Source organism: Haliotis rufescens, unplaced genomic scaffold, assembly GCF_023055435.1.
Source record: "Haliotis rufescens isolate VD_foot unplaced genomic scaffold, xgHalRufe1.0.p SCAF_16, whole genome shotgun sequence".
NCBI classification, from domain to species: Eukaryota; Metazoa; Mollusca; class Gastropoda; order Lepetellida; family Haliotidae; genus Haliotis; species Haliotis rufescens.
This window is the reverse complement of record NW_025963846.1, coordinates 6,891,512-6,916,154: the sequence shown is the minus strand read 5'-3', so window position 1 is coordinate 6,916,154 and position 24,643 is coordinate 6,891,512. Positions and strand designations below refer to the sequence as shown.

The window sequence follows — 24,643 nt, the reverse complement described above, 5'->3', positions numbered from 1 at the left end:
ATTAATTTACCATTGCTACTGAAATCTGTTTTCGCTCTGATCACATTTCAAAAATTGAAAAAAAACTGTAACAGGGCTTTATCTGGTAAACAATCCAAAAGAATTATTCAAATTATGTATTTGTGTGAATAAACTGTGTATACTTCAGTGAATATTAACCTCCATTAGAAATATCTGTAATATCAATTACCTATAGTTTTAAGTATTTTACCACAGTTTACGTACTTAATATGTTATTACATAGCCAAATTCCTCACCTTCTGAATTGTTATTCATTGGTGTATATTATGAAAGACTTGAGGTTGTTTCACTGGTCTCGTTCATTCCTAGTCCAGATGGGTTAATCAGTGGACGGGGTGAACGATATCAGATCACCGATCACACGCTACCCAACCGCTGATTGCCACACAATGAATTGTAGGATTAAGTCTATGTAGGTCGTTAGGTTCAGATTGTTGAACTGGCGACGTGCTTTTATTGGCTGTTGGCATGGGTAGTGATGGTCATCTTCCCGAGGCAAGGAAGTTAACTGACTAAAAGTCCAGTTTCCACCCTTGCCGAACTAGGCTGGAATTTCTGGTCTCAATCGTAGCGCCACCAGTGGCTATTACGAGTTGTGTCCCTTCTATATCCCTCCTATTGACCAATCAGATTCCACCTCTCATATCACTTTCATGTCTTCGCGAAGTGCATCTATACACGTGAGCACCTTGATTAAAAACATGAAAAGATTTGGACAATATCTGTTGACGCCGAGTTTGCAGTACACATTCTTTGTAAATCCCGAAAACGACGAAATCACGGCAGTTTTCTAACCGGATGTAGATTTCGTTACGCGACTTTGATTGGACTATGCATAGACTCGTTAGTCCACCCTAAACATATTTCCATAATTCCAGCCTAGTTCGGCAAGGGTGGAAACTGGACTTTTATAGTCAGTTAACTCCCTTGCCTCGGTAAGATGAGTGATGGTGTGCTTTTTAATTTTATATTACAGATTAATCCCCCAGCTTTTCCCAGACTAATCAGTTTCTGTATTAGCGCTGATATAGATAGAAAGTTGAGTTGACAGCAATAATCGATATAACAGTACTGTGATTTATATTAAACATCGTTATATGACACGTTCATGTAGCCTTGCATGTTACGTGGTGTAACATTATAAGGTATATTTGTTTGCAATGGGTGCATGCATTATGTGATGACTCATAAGGTATCAGTGTTTGTTTGAATTTCTATAGTCATATTATCGCATAAGTTAGCACCTTCTGGTCGTCATGCCACAATCTGTTTGCATAATCATACTGTAGTGACAAATTTGCCTATCCTACATGTATTTGATATGTATCACAATAGATTGACTACATATACTCATATTGACCAGGGGCGGTCGGGTAGCCTAGTGGTTAAAGCGTTCGCTCGTCACGCCGAAGACCCGGGTTAGATTCCCGACATGGGTACAATGTGTGAAGCCCATTTCTGGTGACCCCCGCCGTGATATTGCTGGAATATTGCTAAAAGCGGCGTAAAACCATACTCACTCACTCACTCACTCATATTGAACAAATATTGTAATATACTATTGAAATAACATATCATATCTACCCACGCAAAAAGAAATAAAGTGATTACAAAACAACTTTATATAGGATATTTGGTAAAGATGTCGGAATCGTACAACCAACTCGTACTACTTTTTATATATATGGAAAGTGACATTGTATACATGCAGCTACTGCGAACAAATATGTTACAAGTAGGAACATGTATATATGAAATAAGGTTTAAGGTGTGGTTGCCTTTATGGTATAACATATAAGGTAGCATTGTCTGTAGAATGGACGTGGTGTTAGGCGGCTGTAAGTGGTTACCATTTGTCAGAGGTGGAATCATTGTCTGCAGAATGGACGTGGTGTTAGGCGGCTGTAAGTGGTTACCATTTGTCAGAGGTGGAATCATTGTCTGTAGAATGGACGTTGTGTTAGGCGTCTGTAAGTGGTTACCATTTGTCAGAGGGTAGCAAGTTCGTAGGTCAAAACTAATACTGCATATACAACGTTCCTATTCCGTCTTATGTAGTACCCTGGGACACCATTGTGTTTTAACGCCCTCTCGTCGGTTCATCATCATCCCCTTTCCAGCCTTTATGTTGGTACACAGAGTAGATGACACGTTCACAAAGACCAGGACCCCAGAGTCCACCAACTGACCACGAATTATCCTTCGTCGATTGACAACAGTTATCCACACCACCTTCTCCCGATGACCCTCGCATACAGACCAGTATATCCACTACATGTCAAACCACCATCCTCAGATCAAACAAGCCATAATTGCAACTCTCACCCGACGAGCCATAGCCATTTGCAATTTTGACAGTCTCAACAAAGAAGTCCAGCATCTTAAACACACTTTCATCGCCCTCAATGGAAATCCCAAACATCTTTTGGAGAAAGCCATACGGAAAACCCAAGAAACCCAGAACAATGATCCCGTTTCTAAGTCCAAACAAGCCCCAACACCCATCCTCGTCAGCATCCCACACCAAGGCCTTACTGGGTACCAGATCAGCAGGCTGCTCACCAAAAGAGCCAACATGATCGTGACTTTCACTTCCGACAGGACACTTAAAAACACGTCAAAGGAAAGGTACAACCCAGTCCACCCCAAACTCAAGGGTATGTGTATGAGATATCATGCAACTGCTGACACAAATACATTGGAGAGACGTCACGCCCCTTAGCCACCAGAACAAAAGAACACAAGTCCTCTGTTGAAAAATCTGATATGAAATCTGCCCTTTCGTAACATCTCATTAAACATCATTATAATTGAAAAAAGAAGAAACTTCAAAACAGCATCGGAAACCAAAGAAAGAAGCCAGCCATTATCAGAGACCAAGGTATCTCCCTACCTAGTGTGTACTCCTCTGTGCTTTAATCATATCATCAACCACAATGGACATCTTGATGGCCTTATTGCTTGTGTCGCAATACCCAGCTCCGTCACCACATCACCTTCAGTGTACTTAATTAATCGTCTCCTGTTTATCACATTGGCTTCATCATTATATTGTTATATTTGTACATTTATCCTATCTCATCGGCCTTAACATTATATTGTTATCGTTGTACATCCATCTCATAGCATATATATATTAATATTACCTCTATTCTCTTACTCAGCATTCACCTGATGAAGGAGCAAGAAGTAGCTCTGAAACGTCGTGACAAAGAGAATAAACCGTATTCATGTTCTTCCATCTTCAAAATAACATTGACGTCATCCACTGTCTAAGTTTTGTGATGAAAAATAAATGTTAAGTCGTTTTTCATGTGCTTATGCATGGCGATATTTATGTTAACATTAATGCACTTAACACCGGGATACGTTTCATCACTAACTGCAATTACTCATAACCTGACCATGGATTGTCAAGTAAACAATATCTGCAAACGTTGCTACTTCCACATTCGAAATATCAGTCAGATAAGACCCATGTTGACATACGATGCGGCACATCAGCTCGTGAGATCACTTATCCTATCCAGGTTGGACTATGCTAACCGTCTGCTTATTAATATCAAACAGGATCTATGTAGCAAATTGCAACGTGTGCAGAATGCTGCTGCCAGATTGATATGTAGACGAAATAAGCGTGCACATGTCACTCCTTTATTAAAATCATTACACTGGCTTCCAATAAGATCTACGATTGAATACAAAGTCGTGTGCATTGCATACCAGTGCTACTATAGTACAGCACCTTCCTATCTGAGTGAACTTCTTACCCTACACCAGCCAGCACGAGATCTCAGATCAGCACATAAACTCCAGTTAAGTGTCCCTATGGTCTCACTCAAAGCATTCGGCAACAGAACTTTTGCTCACACTGCATCTGTGCTCTGGAATTCCCTTCCAGTGGAAATTAGGCAATCTCCAACTCTGGACACTTTCAAGACAAAACTAAAGACTTATCTCTTTAGATGTGTCTATGACCCTGTGTGAGGCGCTATGAGCGACTACGTAGACGGAAATGGCGCTGAAGAAATGGACTTTATTATTATTATAAACACTTCATGCTGACGATACAGTGAGAAACGTACAATGGACTTTGCCTTACGCAGAGATGTCTAATGGAAAATGATAAATATAATGGCGACTGACATTGTTTATTTAATTTAAGGGCGATGCGCACACGCAGAATTCACACAGACACGTACATGAATCTAGCTTTTCTATATTATATACCAAGCCGTCTACCAAATGTGCCGACCCGTGAAGACCCGGGTTAGAATAGGTCTTCAGCAACCCAGCCGTAAAAGGCGACTATACTTGTCGTAAAAGGCGACTATCGGGATCGGGTGGTCAGACTCGTTGACTTGGTTGATGCATGTCATCGTATCCCAATTGCGTGGACCGATGCTCATGATGTCAATCACTGGATTGTCTGGTCCAGACTCGATTATTTACAGGCCGCCGTCATACATCTGGAATAGTGCTGAATGAAATAAACAAACAAACAAAATGTGCCATTCTTGACATTCAACATCGCTTAGCCATTTTCAGATTGTAGCAACCGCCTCCGTGGTCTAGTGGTAGAGCGTCCGCCCGGAGAGCGGAAGGTAAGGGGTTCGATCCCCGGCCGCGTCATACGAAAATGCGTTAAAAGATGGTACTTGTTGTTACCCTGTCTGGCGCTCGGCATTAAGGGGCTAAAACAAGGACTGGTCGGCTCGGAGTCAGTATACTGTGTCTGAGTGGGGTTCTTATGTTAAACTGCGGCACGGTTTCTCAGTGAGCTAGCACTATAAATCGGCATCAGTCCGGACTAGTACAAGCAGCCACACAAACACACACACGTACATGCACGTCGCTATATAAGTGCACTAATCTTGGACGCGACGTTAAATCCCATTTCACCTCACCTCCCCACCAGATTGTAACATAAACAGTTGATCAATATCAAACTATTCGGATCGAACCTGAGGAGCAACAGAAAATATACCTCTCAGTTGATTTGATAATATATTGTATTATCAGTTGATTTCTAATCGCCCGACCCATACCTCCGAAGTATCCCACTGACTTATGTCAGTTTCCATCATGCAAATATCCCGTAGATGCTCCGCGCGTTGCAGACGCCGCATCGATAGTTCAAACACAACAGGGTTTTCCTTTACTTACAAATGTGTTACAAATAATTAATGTTAAGGGTCATTGCAGGCAATATGAGCGTCGTGTGAAGTAAGGAAATGGTGTGGTGTACTGTACAATTTGATAATGACTTTAGAGCGTGGAATGAATCAATGATCATGTGGACAGTGGTCATGATTGATGGATGAAATAACAGACACCCATAACTGCTCTTGGTGTGCTGTAGGTTCAATGAACATAAGGGTGCGTCCTTCGGGACACAGTATATTATGTATTATCCTGCTTCCTTTCTCGAAATGTGTCTGTACCTTAAATACTAAGTATATTAAGGGACCAAGGTACCCAACATACATGTACAAGGAACACGTACGTATGCCGGACTTTTAAGTAAGATTCTGGCTTTTAAGTAAGATGGAATCAGGATTTTCGGTCCTGCAGTTCATTTTAACATAAACCGTTTCAATGAAGACTGGGGTGAGAAATGAATTTGCAACCACAAAGATAACATGTCTAGGAAACACATCAGCATTGTGTATTGCGCGAATTCTTCCTTGAAAGTTTAAAATAAAATTATATTTTTTAAAATATGACCATATCGAAGTATTCTTGTACTGACTAGGCTCCATTACAGTTAATTTCTGTTGGATATGACATGTATGTGACACACAATAAACCAACATGTATGTGACACACAATAAACGAACATGTATGTGACACACAATACACAGGCATGTATGTGACAAACAATACACAAACCTGTAACACACAATACACAGACATGTATGTGACACACAATACACCAACATGTAACACACAATGCACCGACATGTATGTGACACACAATACACCAACATGTAACACACAATACACAGACATGTATGTGACACACAATACACCAACATGTAACACGTAATGCACCGACATGTATGTGACACACAATACACAGACATGTATGTGACACACAATAACAGACATGTATGTGACACATAATAACAGACATGTATGTGACACACAATAACATACATGTATGTGACACACAATACACCAACATGTATGTCACACACAATACACAGCATGTATGTGACACACAATACACAGACATGTATGTCACACACAATACACAGACATGTATGTGACACACAATACACAGACATGTATGTGACACACAATACACAGACATGTATGTGACACACAATACACCAACATGTATGTCACACACAATACACAGACATGTATGTGACACACAATACACAGACATGTATGTGACACACAATACACAGACATGTATGTGACACACAATACACAGACATGTATGTGGCACACAATACACAGACATGTGTGTGACACACAATACACAGACATGTATGTGACATAATACACAGACATGTATGTCACACACAATACACAGACATGTATGTGACACACAATACACAGACATGTATGTCACACACAATACACAGACATGTATTTCACACACAATACACAGACATGTATGTGACATACACTACACCAAAATGTATGTGACACACAATACACATACATTTATGTGACTCACAATACACAGACATGTATTTGACATACAATACACCTACATGTATATATGTGAGTGAGTTTGGTTTTACACCGCTTTTAACAATAATCGAGCAATATCACGACGGGGGACACCAGAATTGGGCTTCACATATTGTACACATTTAAACTGTTTAAATCGAATACCCAACATTCCACATCGTTCACACACTAAAAATTGAACCCGACAATACAAAACAGCACACTTTAGGGCCTACAATATATACTGAACCAAATTAAAAAACTTCACAATCCTAAACTTTTAACATTTGGACCAGTTATCATTGTGGGCCCTTATTGTGTGTTTAAACAGTAATGGCCACGTATTGTCTTCAGATAACACCCGTTTTTGTGCAGGTGAATCGATCAAAATCATGTGCACAGCACTATAGTGGCAAAAGTGGTTTTTCACGGGCAACTGGTCACGTGGCCATAATACCGCACGTGTTTTCAGCCATACTTGTTAGCAGTCATTAACAAAAAAAGAAAAACACAAGAAAACAAAAGTCTTTACGGCCATTTGTCATGCCACTCCTTTCAAATGTGCAACGTGAACGTGCCATCGGCATGTTGCAGACGGGAACGTCCGTAGCTGAAGTCACAAGGACGATGGGTTGTAGTCGGCGGACTGTTTATGATTTACAGACGCGTCTACAACAAACGGGTACCACCGCTGATCGCCCTCGGCCAGGTCGACCACGTGTGACGTCACATGCAGAGGATCGTCAGATTGTCTTACGTCACCTCCGTAACCGATTTTTGACGGCTACATCAACCAGAAATGAACTGTTTAGGGGTAGACTGAGTGCACAAACTGTTCGAAACCGTCTGAGAACTGCTCACCTTCAAGCACGACGGCCATACTGCGGGCCGATTCTGACTCAATTACACAGACGTCAACGTCAATTGTGGGCACAGCGACACTTACGATGGACTCAGAGGAATTGGAATCAAGTCGTCTTCAGTGATGAATCCCGATTTATTCTTCGATTTGCTAATGGTAGGGCGAGGGTGTGGAGGCGCCGTCATGAACGTTACGCCCAGTGTTGTGTACAGGAAGTTGACAGATTTCGAGGCGGAAGTGTCATGGTGTGGGTTGCTTTCTGCGGCAATGCACGTTCCAGGCTTCTTGTCATCCGTGGCAACCTCAACGCTGCTGCTTACCGCGACCAGGTACTTGCACCAGAACTTCTGCCTTTTATGGCAGCTCATGGACCCGGTTTGATCTTCCAACACGACAATGCCAGACCCCACACACAATTTTGACAAGGAATTTCCTTCAGAATGCGGGAGTCAACGTCATGGACTGGCCGTCAAGGTCTCCCGACCTCAATCCCAACGAACACGTCTGGGATGCTCTTGGCAGAAGTCTGCGCACTCTCCAGAACCAACGACAGAATTTGCAAGATCTTGGCACCATTTTGCAGCAATAATGGCGTCGTCTTCCCAATCATGTGTTCACAAGCATCACAAGGTCCATGCGGAGGCGTTGTGTGGCAGTTGTCAACGCACATGGTGGCCATACACGCTACTGAACTTGTGTGCCATCAGATTCTCGTGCTTGGGACTTATGATTTAAACTGTTGATGTTATTACCGAATACCGTAGGTGCTTGGAACAAATTATAGTTACCACCGTTAATCAAAATCCTTCTTTGGACATTAATGATTAAAAATTACCTTCTCTGATACATTTGTCCGTTGTATATCATATATGACTTAAAAATAATAGCTGTCAGTCAAGCATTACTTCGTCAAGCATCAATATTCTGTTGACTATTGATGTAAATTCATTATCTCAAACGTTGTTACGAATATCCTTTCAAACTCTTCAATTCAGTATGTAATGTGGTGTTCATTAATTTCGAAGCCCAAAAATATTTGTAAATACCCCTCATGATTTATTCTACATAGATTTAAACGATATTTCCTACAAGACTTTTGTTAATAAAATCGCACATTTAAAGATGTAGTCAATACAGTAGGAAACTTTATCTTCCCAAATCGAGTGTATAATATATATATATATTGTGTATACTTTCCAAAACAAGTAGGGAATTATGAAATATATATGCTAATATCAAGTACAAGAACAAATATAAGTGATGACGACAAATACGCAGTAGTGCCACACACGAGCGTAGGATGTCATTCCTGATTTTTTTTCACATTCAAGGAAGGTCGATTAATCTCTGTAAACCATTATTTCTGTCAACCTTATTGATTCTGCTCACCATACAGTTGTGATTTATATGATTTCATTCATTGTTTGTGTATGAACTATCAATACGAAGTCTGCAACGAGCCGAGCGCCTACGGGCGATTGGCATGCTGGAACTGCCAGAAATCAGCGAACACGTTCCAATCTTTCACAGTCTGTGATTAACACACAATGGAACAGGTACCAACAAACCCCAAATGTTGACGATAGACCCCTTCAGGGCTATCAAGGTCAACGACAAGAGTACAGGATCGATTGATCCGAAACCAAACCCTAAGAAATCGAACTCAAACGGCGATGAAATTTCTGCACACTTTCATCAGGCTACTGGAGTACGAGTTAGACGATTAGAAATTGTCTCCAGTCAGCTCATCGCCATGCTCGACGGCCACGTGTTTTGCCGCCCTTACAAATCGTCATATTGCCAACAGACTTCAAAGATGTACACAACGTCGAACCTTGGGTAATCATCGCTTGTCACGTGTCATGATTTTAGACGAGTCCCGATTCACTTTGCACTCCTCCGGATAGGCGTTGTCGTGTTTGGCGACGTCGATATGAACGTCAAGCCAATGTCAACCTGAGACCTCATGACAGATTTGGCGTTGGATCAGTTATGGTATGGCAATACCACGGCGGGGAACAGCAGAAATGGGCTTCACACATTGTACCCATGTGGGGAATCGAACCTGGGTCTTCGGCGTGACCAGCGAACGCTTTAACCACTAGGCTACCCCACCGAGTGTTTTGTGAGGGACACAAGGTGTTTAATGTGGCAGATGTCTGTGAATATGACTTCCCCGATATTCTGCTGCCACACAATAAACTTGTTGGACCATTCTATCGATTATTTGGAAAGTTATATTGGGTCTAAGGAAATGGCGTTTCTATTCAGTTTTTCTCCTCGAAGGTGTCAATTTATTTAACAGGTCATACTTTTCTGAAAACCCCAATCTTAGTTTTACGGTTAATATTCAACCTCGACACGCGACTTGAATTACATACTGTAAGCATGACATAAACCGTAGACATCCGAAAATTTGACCGCACTAAACTGTACCTTTCTGATACTTTTCTTCCATAAAACTCAAATTGTAATATTGATTCATGGTCGATAAGTGTGTCTAATTCCAGCATTAAATACGCCAAGAAAGGATTTTTATATACAAAAGGTGACGCCACTTGTTTTTCACTGTAACACAATAAAGGCGACGCGGAGTCGATGCTTTGTAAACCTTTACCTGTTAATCTCCTGTATTTTGATAGTTTAGAATCTCAGGAGAAGTCAGCTATTTCGGTAGACTAGTGATCTTAGTTCACGGGTTTGGCTGTGCTGCTATAGAAACACATTCTAAGTGTGTTGCCATTGATAATAATGCGTTGGTATAATTGCGCCATGTCGGTGGAGATACATCCGTCATAATTGATCTTCTGAAAGACGGGCGGTAAGACAGCACTGTTATCTGAATTAAACTTTATTTAGATTCAGATCGCTAGCGGCGACATTAGATTACAATTGAAATATTGATTTTACAAAAATGCATGTTCATCAAAACAATATTACATTGTCAAGAACATCTTATCTGAGCAGTCGGATCAGATAAAACACAAATTCTTGAATTTTGTACAAGAACTTACGAAACATTAATTCCAGGTTTTAAGTTAATCATGATTATTTTACACAACCTAGATAATGTTCCTTATATTGGACTGTTAAAACAGATTCATTCTAGACATGTTGGGTGGAATATAATAATATTTATGAATCAGTTATTTCCTCAAATGAAGGACAGATAAACAAATAGTGAAATCTCTCTCCAATCTCCAATCATTGTCAGGCCACATTTTCTTTCAGTTAATGGTATTTTCCTCCATCTGCCTCTCTCGATTGTAAATAATGATTAGTGATTCCGAACTAAAGGAACATTGTCCAAACGTTTTCATCTGTATTGAATAAATAGTCGTTAATTCGTCAGGACGAAGCCCCGGTTTCGATTGCCTACATGGGTATATGTATAAAGCCGTGGTATGCCAATAGTAATACATACCAATAAGTAAAGATGAAAGATAGTCTAGCTCGTGAATAATACGTACTATAGCGAACTCACATCGAACGATATATTCCAAACCTTGAGTAGCATACACTAAATCATCATATCATAAGCAGGGACCTGTTTCTTTTGTTTTAGAGTATCCCGCGTCAGTGAAGACGATATTGATTACGTTTTGCTGAAAGAAAACGGGGGAAAAAATACGAAAAGAAAGCCGAGCAGTATGTCAGTCAAACAAACGAGTGTGAAATACCGCGAATATTGCTGTACATTATTGATAGCCTCTGTTCTTTGTGGGTGAATCACAGCTGGCAGTAAACGTGTGCTGGCACTGTTGGTGCGGATAAGCTACAGAACGCTCACGTCTTGGCAGTTCATGAGGACACTACGGGGATTATAGATTAGGGAAGACTTAGAGATGTTTACGCTGCCGCGCTACACAGGTACCTTTCTTCCATCGTTTCTTGATTAAGAACGCAAATGTTTGACTTTGTATTTTTTACAGCATTCAAATCATAGAAACCACGTTTCTTCTCCTGGTATATACTTTCAATTTGAGTTACGTGTCTGATAAAGGATGAAGCCAATTATTGTACCAAGAGGTGAGGTGAAATGGGGTTTAACGTCGCGTTCAAGATTATTGCACTTATATAGCGACGTGCATGCACGTGTATGTGTGTGTGGCTGCTTGTACTAGTCCGGACTGATGCCGATTTATAGTGCTAGCCCACTGAGATACCATGCCGCAGTTTAACATGAATACCCCGCTCAGACACAATATACTGACTCCGAGCCGACAAGTCCTTGTTTTAGCCCCTTAATGCCGAGCGCCAGACAGGGTAACAACAAGTACCATCTGTTAACGTCTTTTGGTATGACGCGGCCGGGGATCGAACCCCTTACCTTCCGCTCTCAGGGCGGACGCTCTACCATTAGACCACGGAGGCGGTTTTATTGTACCAAGAAGCCTTCTTGCTTTTTATAAACATGTTTGTGCCAAGATCTGTATTTCCACAATCAGTGAAGGGATAAGCAATATTAGATGTCAAACATAATTGTTTTTTATATCGGAAACCGAGAATCTACATACCGAGTCATGAAAGAATTATCCGTTTCTAGAACAAGTAACTTGTCGGTTGTTAATGAAACTGCGTATACGACATGTGTAATCATCTTGGCTTTGTATCCCTATAGTTATTGCCTTTCTGGCTGAGAAAAGTTAATAATTTACCCCAGTGGAGAATTGTTTCCGTGCTCTAAGTATCGGTGATGCTAACCGATTAGAAAGAGGAAGCCCCAACGCCTAGTTTCGCTGTTTATGTTACATCCATATTGTTTGTACTTAGTTTTAACTTTGAATTGCAGACCAAACTGATGGTTGATCCTCATTCTGGTCGATTTGTGGAAAAAAAGAATGTTCGTCTTTGTCGTCGTGTTGATGCTGGCACTCTTCTGTCCCGTCGATGCAGGTGAGTGAGTGAGTGAGTGAGTGAGTGAGTGAGTTGGGTTTAACGCCCTTTTTAACAGTATTCCAGTTATATCACGGCGTGTCAGCTTAATGTGGGAGGAAAACCAGAAGTGATGCAGGTCTCAGACGTTTACCACTTCGGTGAAACCCACGAGCATGGGTATGGTGCTAACAAACCTAGAAACAATCCTAGAAACATAATCGGGGCGAACCGGGATTCGAACCCACAATCATAGGTTTCTGGCGTGCCCAAGGGACGCAACTCTGCACAGCGAATCGCGGCGCCTTAGACGACTGGGCCACCCGTGCCCCCCGATGCAGGTGAGCAACACCTTCTGTGTCTGTCTGGCTTAGTCAAGTCATCTCACTCTCAATATGGTTTTCGAAACTTCCACATCACCTACAGAATTAACAGTTATATGTCATGTTCACGGGGGCACAGGTGGCCCAATCGTCTAAGGCGCCGCGATTCGTTGTGCAGAGTTGCGTCCCTTGGGCACGCCAGAAACCTATGATTTTTGGTTCGAATCCCGGTTCGCCCCGATTATGTTTCTAGGTTTGTTAGCACCATACCCATGCTCGTGGGTTTCACCGAGGTGTTAAACGTCTGAGACCTGCATCACTTCTGGTTTTCCTCCCACATTAAGCTGACGCGCCGTGATATAACTTGAATAATGTTAAAAGCGGCGTTAAACCCAACCTACTCACTCACGCTTGTTACGACTCTATGTGAAAATGTTTTTGTTTATAGTTTAAACATATTTTATTTACATGGAAATGATTGGACAGTTATCACAACTTATATCATCCTCCCCCATATATTTCCAATTATGTTTAATTACAAATAATATATGAAATGGTTTGTATAGACATATAAGGCCAGTCTGTTAACTGATGAAGATCTTCATCGAAACAAAGCCATATATACTATACTGAGTGTATGACGATTCCTAATTTTTACTGAATTCCAATGCTTCAAAATATCCGCACCAAATACCTTTTTCAAAGATTAACCATAATCCTTAATACAACGAAGGAAGGACTTTCTACATTCTAACAAACGTATTTGACACATGTGGAATGTCATATCATGTGGATTAGCAACAATTCAATGGATTTACTTGAATTGGTGCAATCCCAGAAGAGTTCAATTCAAAATGTTGCAAGACAATTTAACGTGCACAGAGGGAAATCTCAATGGACAGCGCTACCGCGACGAGATCATCGGACCTGTTGTTCTACCGTTTTTGCGTCGTCATGGCCCAGGCATTACCTTTCAACATGACAACGCCCGTCCTCATATTGCTCGACTTGTTCAGGATTCACTTCAACAAAACAATGTGAATGTCATCCCCTGGCCGGCTCGCTCCCCTGATCTCTCAACAATCGAGCACATGTGAGATGAGATGGATCGGCGCCTTCGACGTCAACCACGTGTTCCACACGACACTCCAGGAACTTCGAAAAATGCTCCAGCAGATATGGACAGATATGGACAGACGCCTGGTCCATTCCATGAGACGAAGATGTGTTGCCTGCATCGCAACCAGAGGTGGACACACACGCTATTGATTTGTAAATTGAAATTTTAGCATGTTCATGTTGTTGTTTTTTAAATCACGCATTTTCTGAAGTCAGTAGGCAAATTAAACCATTTGAACACTTACAGGAGTCTTTTATCTGTTGCAAACCGAAATTGTTTCAGATTTTGTAAAAACATAACTTTGCATTAAATCTTATTCAATGCCACAGGAACTTTTGTTGTTCAGTATATTTAGATGTATACAAATTCTAAGGGAAAAAAAACATCCACAGGACTGTACGACAACAGGGATGACTTTAACTTTCCAATCGTCAACTTTCCCTTTTGAGCAATATTGTACTTTTTAGTGTTTACATTTCACAACTTTTGAGGCTCAATCGAATCGTGCCCTTTCCACGAAGATTTTAAAGAGCGTCATACAACTCTCTCTCGAATTATTTTGATTAGGTTTACAGCCTTTAAGGTATTTCAAGACGTTTAATGGTAGCCATATGGCGCACAAAATGAGTAAATGAGAGGAGACAACAAGTGTGTTCAGTTTAGAAATGTCAAACAGATTTGATACCTGTAATTTCGAAACACACAAGGTCTTACCTCCATTCTCACACATTACAAAATTAATTCAATTGTGATTGTGAAAATGAAAAGCGATTGCTTGTGGCTTGCATAAGTTGAATGTTCAATGTCGGCGGTCTTTGACGATCGTCTTAGGTTAACTGTTATTTGGAGGATTTTCACATTTGAAAAATCTCAAGAATGCATACACGAAATTTTGCAAGTTAACATTAATAACATAAAATCAGCGCTAGAAACTGACAACAAATCGGGATTGTGAACAAAGTGTTTTCAAGTTCATATGTGTTTATGCGGTGATGAGAATCATTAACTACAACAGATGCGCTTCGGCTTGCACACCAAGCACGCCAGGCGAACTACAACGTTTTACAATCTCACCCTCACCCACACACAAAGGACCGCCTCCGTGGTCTAGTGGTAGAGCGTCCGCCCGGAGAGCGGAAGGTGCGGTGTTTGATCCCCGGCCGCGTCATACCAAAAGACGTTAAAAGATGGTACTTGTTGTTACCCTGTCTGGCGCTCGGCATTAAGGGGCTAAAACAAGGACTGGTCGGCTCGGAGTCAGTATATTGTGTCTGAGTGGGGTGTTCATGTTAAACTGCGGCATGGTATCTCAGTGTGCTAGCACTATGAATCGGCATCAGTCCGGACAAGTACAAGCACACACACACACACACACACACACACACACACACACACACACACACACACACACACACACACACACACACACTTCGCTATATAAGTGCAATAATCTTGGACGCGACGTTAAACCCCATTTCACCTCACCTCACACACAAAGAAAGATAAAATGACAAATTGGAATTTCATTCAATAGATGCGAACTCACTTACATTGACAATCATCTAACAACCAGATGTATCGCTGTGTAATCGATACTCCGAGATTATATTATGACTTTAATGCTCAAAATAGCGGGCAACTATATCCTCTAGTTTTCTTACGACAAATAGGTTTGAGAAGAAGTATCATTAGATAAGGGTTTGTATTAGAGACAGCTTCAAACGTAAATAACACCGCGTGACAATACAGAACACGATGTTGAATTAGGCTAACGTTTCCGAAGTGTTTCCAATGAGCATGGGGCGTTTAGATGACACCATTGCTGCTTTTGGTGATCATTCAAAGATGACAGAACAGTGGTGTCGGGATAATAATTTGATATATCACTATACACGGATGGACTCACTCTGTTATGCAAGAATTGCCCGTACCACGGCTTCGATTTTGCTCGTTTTGAACTTCACAGAAAGCAATATTCCAGCGGCGATCTGTCAATAATCGAATCTGGAGCAGACACACCAGTAATTAATTAATATTTTCTCCAAATGGTAGGGGATATTAAAAAATAACAGATAGTTACTGAAATACAAAGAGGTGATGGTAATGGATGGATAAGAGTGAGTGAGTGAGTGAGTGAGTGAGTATGGTTTTACGCCGATTTTAGCAATGTTCCAGCAATATCACGGCGAGGGACACCAGAAATGGGCTTCACACATTGTGACCCGGGAATCGAACCCGGGTCTTCGCCGTGACGAGCGAACGCTTTAACCACTAGGTTATCCGACCGCCCCTGGATGGATAAGAAAAGGTTTGACATTACATTACAACCAACAGAACATGATGGCGGTGTATTGTAAGTGTGCAAACAACCCAGAAAGAAGACCGGGCTGTTATGTAAAACAATATGAACGTTTGAGATAACTCGATCAATAATGGGTCATACCTCGACGATGAGTCAACTATTCGTTTATGCGACGTGACAGGGCCCGACTCAATATCCCATTGACAATTTGAGGAGGGCTTGTCCTCTCATCTTGCAGCGCCTGCCCCACTTCGGCTTACGTAGCGGGTGGCCTATGGCGTCGGCGTACACGTCTCCAGATCCTGCTCCAGACGTGCTCTATGGGGGGAAAGGTCAAGACCCATGGTTGGGCTTTGCATTCTGGTGATGGTTTGTTGCTGAGGGTGGTCAGCTGTGATACGTATACCGGCATGGCGCGCAAACGTCACAACAGTTAGTGCCAGTATGTTATACGGTAGTACTGTACAGTTCTAGCTTTCAGAGTTACCCTGCCCCATATCATTATAGAATTAACCCACATCACTCATGCTGCCTTACTTTGACCTTCGAGTCGAGAGTGAATCTGGACTTATCGGAAAACAGTGCACGAGAACATCGCCCATTTTTTCCAGTTTCTGCGCCCTAACCACCATTGGCATCTGTCCAGAATGTGTCGATTTGTTAACGATGGTACAACCGAACATGGAAATTAGCATACTCCTTAGGAAGGGCGTTAACTGACTATAAAAGTCTAGTTTCCACCTTTGCCGAACTAGGCTTTAATTCCCTGGCTCAATCTTAGTGTCTCTAGTGGCTATTACGGGTTGTGGTCCTTCTATGTCCCTACTATTGACCAACCAGGTTCCAACTTTCATAGAACTTGCATTTACTTCAAACAAAATGGCGGCGCCCAGTGAAAACGATCTGATCGATAATCAAGATCTATATTGTAATAAAACGGTTCTTACCTCGCGAAGTGCATCAAATCACTTGAGCACCTTGATAAAGACGTGAAAACATTTGGAAAATATCTGTCGACGCCCATTTGGCGGTACACATGCTTTGCAAATCATGCAGTCGACCGAAATCTGCACGTTGAAATCCATACTGTTTACGAACCGGGTGTCTAGTTCGCTACGCGATTTTGATTGGACTATGCACAGACTCGTTAGTCCAGCCAAAATGTATTTTGGGAAATGGAACCTATTTCGGCAAGGGTTGAAACTGGAGTTTTATATGTCAGTTAATGCCATTGCCTCGGGAAGATGGCAAATAAGCTGCATTCACACGATTTCTAATCATCTGGTCAGTAACTTGAACTTGAACTCAGCAATGTTATTGGTTGTTTGGACTCGATTTCTTAAAGCCTGGTTTCTGCTGAATCCATCCTGGTCTTGTCTGTTGGCCTAGGACGTCCTGTAAGGGAGCGACAATCAACATTTTGTGTCTGCAGAAACCTGATCCAAAGTCTGCTAATCCCTGACTGAGACACACTGAACATATTGGCTTCCTCCTGCTGGGTTCTAGCAGTTAAACTACTGGAAAACCCGCATAGAAACAGCCACATGTCGTATATAGGGTGAAGTCCCACCTATGTAAAATTAAGCCACTAAAAGTGTTGCAAGTAAGTGTTCATCATCATTGATGAATAGAACGGGGATGAGTGAGTGAGTGAGTTACAAGCAAGCTGACAAGGTAAGGACGTCATCTGTGAGTTGTCTGGTTTTATAGTTCTAGTCCACTGAGATACCATGCCCAGATTAACATGAAAACCCCACTTTCACAGACACATTACACTGACTCCGATACGACCAGTCGATTCTTTATCCCCTAATGACGAGTGCCGGGTAACTTGTACAGTGATTAAGTGGTGAAGTGAAACAAGGTAAGTCGTCGCGTTAAAGATGATAGCGACGTGCGTGTGTATATGTGTGTGAGTGTTTGTGAGTGTGTGTATGTGAGAGTGTGTGTATGTGTGAGTGTGAGTGTGAGTGTGTGTGTGTGAATATGAGTGTGAGAGAGAGTGTGTGTGTGTGAGTGTGTGTGGCTGCTGGTGCAAGATTGATGCCGGTTAGACGCTGCTAGATACCATGCCGCACTTTAGGCATGGATAATCCACGGGCCGATCAGTCAGTGCTTTATCTCTTTAATGACTAACGTCAGGCATGGTGTACTGTGTTTGTTTGTTGTTTAACGAAGCTCTCAGCAATATTCCAGCTATGTGATGGCGGTCTGTAAATAATCGAGTCTGGACTAGACAATCCAGTGCCAATTTGCCATTTGCCAATCCTTTCTGACAAACATTATGTTGCGAACATATACTAAGTGGCAAAAGAAAGTACATTTTGTATACCGAGTATGATTTTATGTAAATGAGAACTGAAAGAACTTGTTAAAATTTGTTGTAAATTCCATTAACCATCACTCATTCTTGAAACCGTTTGTAAAAAGTAATCTGTGACTGGGTATTTTATGTAGAAATAGGTTTGTTTCAATGAAGACTGGGGTAAGACATGAATTTGAAACCACTTGATCCCTATCATGTATGAAATGTAAATTTGTGCCGAAAAAAGCTATTATTGATTTTCAAAGATAAGATGTCTAAGGTACCAACCAGCAATTGTGTATTATGCATTTTTTTGTTAAAATCTAAAAATTCTAAATCAAATCAAATTTGAAACATTAAAACCATGAAGAAATATTCTGACTATGCGCCAGTACAGTTTATTTTTTGGATATAGCATTGGCAATTTAAGATATTTTCAAAATCAAACATATGAAAAAACCAACGGAGAGGTTTAGTTTCTTTTGCCCCTGTTAACGAAACCAAGCTATGGAGCTTTCGCAGAGCACACTTATCGATTACCAAGCCAGTTCCCGCTGGCGAAATCTCTTTCGATAAGTTTCGAAATGCGCGACTTGCAATAAAAACGCTCTCTGACAGGGACGAGTGAAGTCGTTTATTTTTTACTAAGGTAAACTTTGCATATAATCTATTATTGCACTCGATAAAAGTCTTCTGCAATAAGGCAAAGCTTGAATAATTCAGCGATTTTAGAGATGCGTGTATATTGAAAACATGCATCCCTGGTGCCCCGTGACTATTAGAAACGTCACTCGGGAGGAGCTAATCCTGGAGGATATCTCGCTTTGATATCCTTGCCCTATTAAAGTGTTTATCTTGGTCCCCGAAAATGACAACGATAGCGGCTATACCCTAGTCTTCAGGGTGTTCAGGCTCGATAAGGGCGGTCGGGTAGCCTAGTGGTTAAAGCGTTCGCTCGTCACGCCGAAGACCCGGGTTCAATTCCCGACATGGGTACAATGTGTGAAGCCCATTTCCGGTGTCCCCCGCCGTGATATTGCTGGAATATTGCTAAAAGCGGCGTAAAACCATACTCACTCAATCACTCACTCAGGCTCGATAAATTGGTTGATGCATGTCATCGATCCCCATTGCGTGGATCGATGCTCATGATACTAATCACTGGATTGTCTGGTCCAGATTTGATTATTTACAGACCGCCGTCATATAGCTGGAATATTGCTGAGTGCGGCTTTAAACAACAAACCAACAAACCAACAACAACAACAGTGTTACTGGAGAAGAAAATATGCCACACAGTTGTGATTTGAGTTTAAGAAAATAGATAAAATAAAGGATGCTTGATCAGGAGATTAAGGGACACTGGGAAGTAATCCAAAGCTACAATCTGCAGCAGTAGCCGCAGCCACTTGGACGTGTGCATAGGAGCAATCAGTAGCACACCTGAACGGCGGTATCCTCGGCATTTTTTCTTGATAGTGTCTTTAGACCTACGTAATTATGTGGCACAGTATTGACCATTGGTTGTCGAACCTCAAAGCAGATAGGCAATCGTGTTTGACCCCTTACTGTCCCGGAAAATTGAACCATAATCTTGCCAACGGACGCTACGTTTTGGTGGGGGCGAGGCCAAATGTTTCCACTGCTCTGAAGTTTTGACCAAAGTGATGGGCCAAGGTCCCATCCCGGGTTACAATTCGCATATTGTTTCATCAGGATTCTGTTGATAATTGGTCAACAGGTCCCTGAATATGTTCGAAGGGTCAGCTTCTGATTCTGCGTTCTCCTTCTTGGTACCCATATAACGGACAGCTTGCTCATGTTGTGTGTCAGTTAAGGTGGCTTGTACTCACCCAAACGTGATTTCAGTAGTGTCAGCGATATTGTTAATTGTATTGTAAGACATCGGTTAACCATATGTATGAGGTTGACAGCCTCCTTTTGAACTTCAGACGGCATCTTCAGATACAACCAGACCTTGATATTCATCGTTGATATTCGTCAGTCAATTTCTTAGTAGTTGAGCATGAAGCGCTTTTCATGTTTCCGACCACTGTGTTTGGTGAGATGGTTATTTTATGCGGATACATGTAGTTAATCACAGCTTGTTGTTCAGCTTTCTCCATCTCCACAGTCACATCTGTCCACTGCTCTTGTTGTCTCGCAAACAGATGCAGTCAGCTGTCTGTAATGTGGTGTTGTCTTTCAAGAGATACCATTCTTAATACACGCATTCAAGCCTCACATCCCACAAAGCATAGCTATGAGACAGAGGACGTTTTTCAAGCTACAAAGTAGATTATTGAGCGATATCGCGTTCATGACAACAGCTGTATTTCAAAAAGTGTCAAATGTGCTTTGAGAACTTGATGAAGTACATAGTTGAATTGAGCTACCAACGCCCTCACAACTATATGATTCGTAAACAGTTGCATCTGCGACGGTTTATTAACCAACGAAAATACCACTGTTTAATTATGTCATCAATCGTCCAAATAGGCGACAGCAAAATACAATTACTTGATAATTGGATAATATTTTGTCCACTTGAGGGGATATTGTTTTAGAAACTGTCACACATTGTGCCACGCCATTCTGCGGCCGCCGAGTATGAATATAACTTGGATAAGTCACCTTTGATCTTCACGTACGAGGGCTGGCTGAAAAGTTCTAAGCCTAACTGAAAAAGACCTGTACCAGGTCGATGGTATTCATTTATTTCTCCAGGTTAACACACTTTTGCCAGCGATGCTGCAAGGCCTGTATGCCGGTCAAGAAGAAATTTTCTTCAGCCACCATAAAAAAGTCATTCACAGCGGAAATGACGTCATCATTACTAGGAAAATGGCGACCGGCTAGTTCCTTTTTCATTTTGGGTGAATAAGGGGAATGGTCAATGAGTTCGAAGCCACAATCATGGATCGCTGACATGGAAACCACCGATTTGTGAACAAGAGCATTGTTTTGGTGGAACAGGACTCCTTAAGTGAGCATTCCCCGTCGCTTAGCTTCGATAGCTTCACGCAACTGTCTCAGTAGGTCAGCATAATATCTGGCCGTTTTCAAGAGAGTCAATCAGCAAAATACCCTTGGAATCCCAAAAGACTGAAGCCATCACCTTTCCAGCAGAAGGAACCGACTTGGCTTTTTGGGTGGCTGGTGATTCCGGATGCTTCCATTGTTTAGACTGAATTTTGGTTTCTGGTTGAAAGTGATGAATTCAGGTATCATCCATGTTACAAATCGGGCCAAAAAATCATCGGGATCTTCTTCAAAACGGCATAAATTGTCACGGGACGTCAGGAATCTGACACGTTTCTGATCCGCTGTCAAGAGCTTTGGCACCCATCTTGCAGAAACTTTTGTCATTTCCAACTCGTTGGTGATAATGTGCTCAACCCTCTCATGACAGATGCCCACAACACTGGCAATATGTCGAGTGGTCCATCGTCGATCAGCCATCACCATGTCATGCACCCGGGTAATGTTTTTCGGAATGGTTGCTGTTGAAGGCCTTCTTGGACGTGGGTCATCGTCAAGGCTCCCTCTGCCACGCTTGAACTCCGCAGTCCACTTCTTTACAGTGGAAAAGGAAGGGGCATCATCCCCTAAATCGGAGACCATGTCAGCCCGTGTCTGTGTTGGAGTTAGCCCTTTCAGTAACAGGTACTTGATGACTACCCTATAGCCAGTTTTGTCCATTTCTGGTGATTTCAATGGGTAGGTTCACAAGATTGTCTGGTACAAAGACAATAATAACACTACAATTGCAGTTCCTATGTCTATGATTCATTAAATGATTGTATTTGTTGGTGGCAAAAGTTTGTTTCAATCCGATTGAGATATCCCACTTATGTTTAGAACTTTTCAGCCAGCCCTCGTATGTGGTCTAACTTCGATAATTATATACGTCGGTGTAACGTAGGTGCAATGTTGCAATTTAAAGGTTACACCAAACACTCATTTACAGGGATGAGAGACCTCCACGGGAGCCTTTGCACGGCTAATATTCTGTGTCTTGCCAAAGACTAGTGAATCGATAAACCGATAACAAAATGTAAGGCTTCTTTTGTAATTGGGGAACAGAGTTTGCTCAGTCATCATTGAAAGTCGATGTGCAGAGTTGCGATCCTTAGTCGTGCCAGGATCCGGTGTTCGAGAGTTCTGATTAAAAAATGGCCCTTATTGTGACAATTGGTTTGTCAGCATTTCTCCCCATTACTCCTGTGGGATGTAGCTGAAACACCTTTGGAAGCGGCGTTAAACCCAACTCACGCACGCACTGTTGCTGTTTATAATGTTAATGCAGTAAAGACTTACTAATCGTATTGGGGACACGCGTGGCCCAGTCGTCTGAGGAGCCGCAATTTGCTGTACAGAGTTGTGTCCCTTGGGGACGCCAGAAACCTATGATCGTGGGTTAGAATCCCGGTTTGCCCCGATCATGTTTCTAGGTTTGTCAGCACCGTACCCGTGCTCGTGGGTTTCAGCACAATGGTAAACGTCTGAGACCTGCATCATTTCGGGCTTTCCTCCCACGCCGTGATATAACTGGAATACTATTCAAAGCGGCATAAAACCCAACCCACTCACTCACTCCTACTCGTACGATTGATTTACATACTGTGTCATTGCATTCTATTTTACAGAGACAATAATGCATCTTTTCCGAAATTCCTTGTAAGTTTTTGCAGAGTCAGTACTGATAAATATCTTTGAGATATCCCCGTAGTTCATTATCCTGTATAATTCTATCACGGTCGCCATGTTGTGTACAGATGTATCACGGCCGCCATGTTCTGAACAGATTATCACGGCCGCCATTTTCTGTACAGATGTACCACAGCCGCCATTTTCTGTACAGATGTATCACGGCCGCCATGTTGTGTACAGATGTATCATGGCCGCCATATATTGTACAGATGTACCACGGTCGCCATGTTGTGTACAGATGTATCACGGTCGCCGTGTTGTGTACAGATGTATCACGGCCGCCATGTTGTGTACAGATGTATCATGGCTGCCATGCTGTGTACATATGTCTCATGGCCGCCATGTTTGTACAGATGTATCACGGTCGGCATGTGGTGTACAGATCTATCATGGCCGCCATGTTCTGTACAGATGTATCACGGTCGCCATGTTGTGTACAGGTGAATCACGGTCGCCATGTGGTGTACAGATGTATCACGGCCGCCATGTTGTGTACAGATGTATCACGGTCGCCATGTTCTGTACAGATGCATCATGGCCGCCATATTCTGTACAGATGTATCACGGTCGCCATGTTCTGTACAAATGTATCACGGTCGCCATTTTCTGTACAGATGTATCACGGTCGCTATGTGGTGTACAGATGTACAACGGACGTCAGGTTGTGTACAGATGTATCACGGCCGCCATGTTGTGTACAATTCTATCTCGGTCGCTTTTTTGTGTACAGATGTATTACGGCCGCCATGTCGTGTACAGATGTATCACGGTAGCCATGTTGTGTAAAGATGTATCACGGCCGTCATGTTGTGTACAATTCTATCTGGGTCGCTATGTTGTGTACAGATGTATCACGGCCGTCATGTTGTGTACAGATGAATCACGGCCGCCGTGTTGTGTACAGATGTATCATGGCCGTCATGTTGTGTACAGATCTATCATGGCCGCCATGCTGTGTACAGATCTATCATGGCCGCCATGTTGTGTACAGATGTATCACGGTCGCCATGCTCTGTACAGATGTATCATGGCCGCCATGTTCTGTACAGATGTATCACTGCCGTCATGTTGTGTACAGATGTATCACGGCCGTCATGTTTTGTACAGATGTATCACGGCCGCAATGTTCTGTACAGATGTATCATGGCCGCCATGTTCTGTACAGATCTATCATGGCCGCCATGTTGTGTACAGATGTATCACGGCCGTCATGTTTTGTACAGATGTATCACGGCCGTCATGTTCTGTACAGATGTATCATGGCCGCCATGTTTTGTACAGATGTATCACGGCCGTCATGTTCTGTACAGATGTATTATGGCCGCCATGTTGTGTACAGATGTATCATGGCCGCCATGTTGTGTACAGATGTATCATGGCCGCCATGTTCTGTACAGATCTATCATGGCCGCCATGTTGTGTACAGATGTATCAC

General features: G+C 42.2%; 1 protein-coding gene across 1 annotated transcript in view; it reads left to right on the top strand.

The window, feature by feature from the left end:
• Positions 1-24,643, top strand: part of LOC124136651 (protocadherin Fat 1-like) — a 73,913-nt gene that overhangs the window by 21,255 nt on the left and 28,015 nt on the right. Inside the window, exon 2 of the mRNA XM_048396826.1 lies at positions 12,363-12,466. Within this exon, the coding sequence (XP_048252783.1) occupies positions 12,412-12,466 (55 nt within the window). The 5' untranslated portion in view covers positions 12,363-12,411. The remainder of the gene's footprint in view (positions 1-12,362; positions 12,467-24,643) is intronic.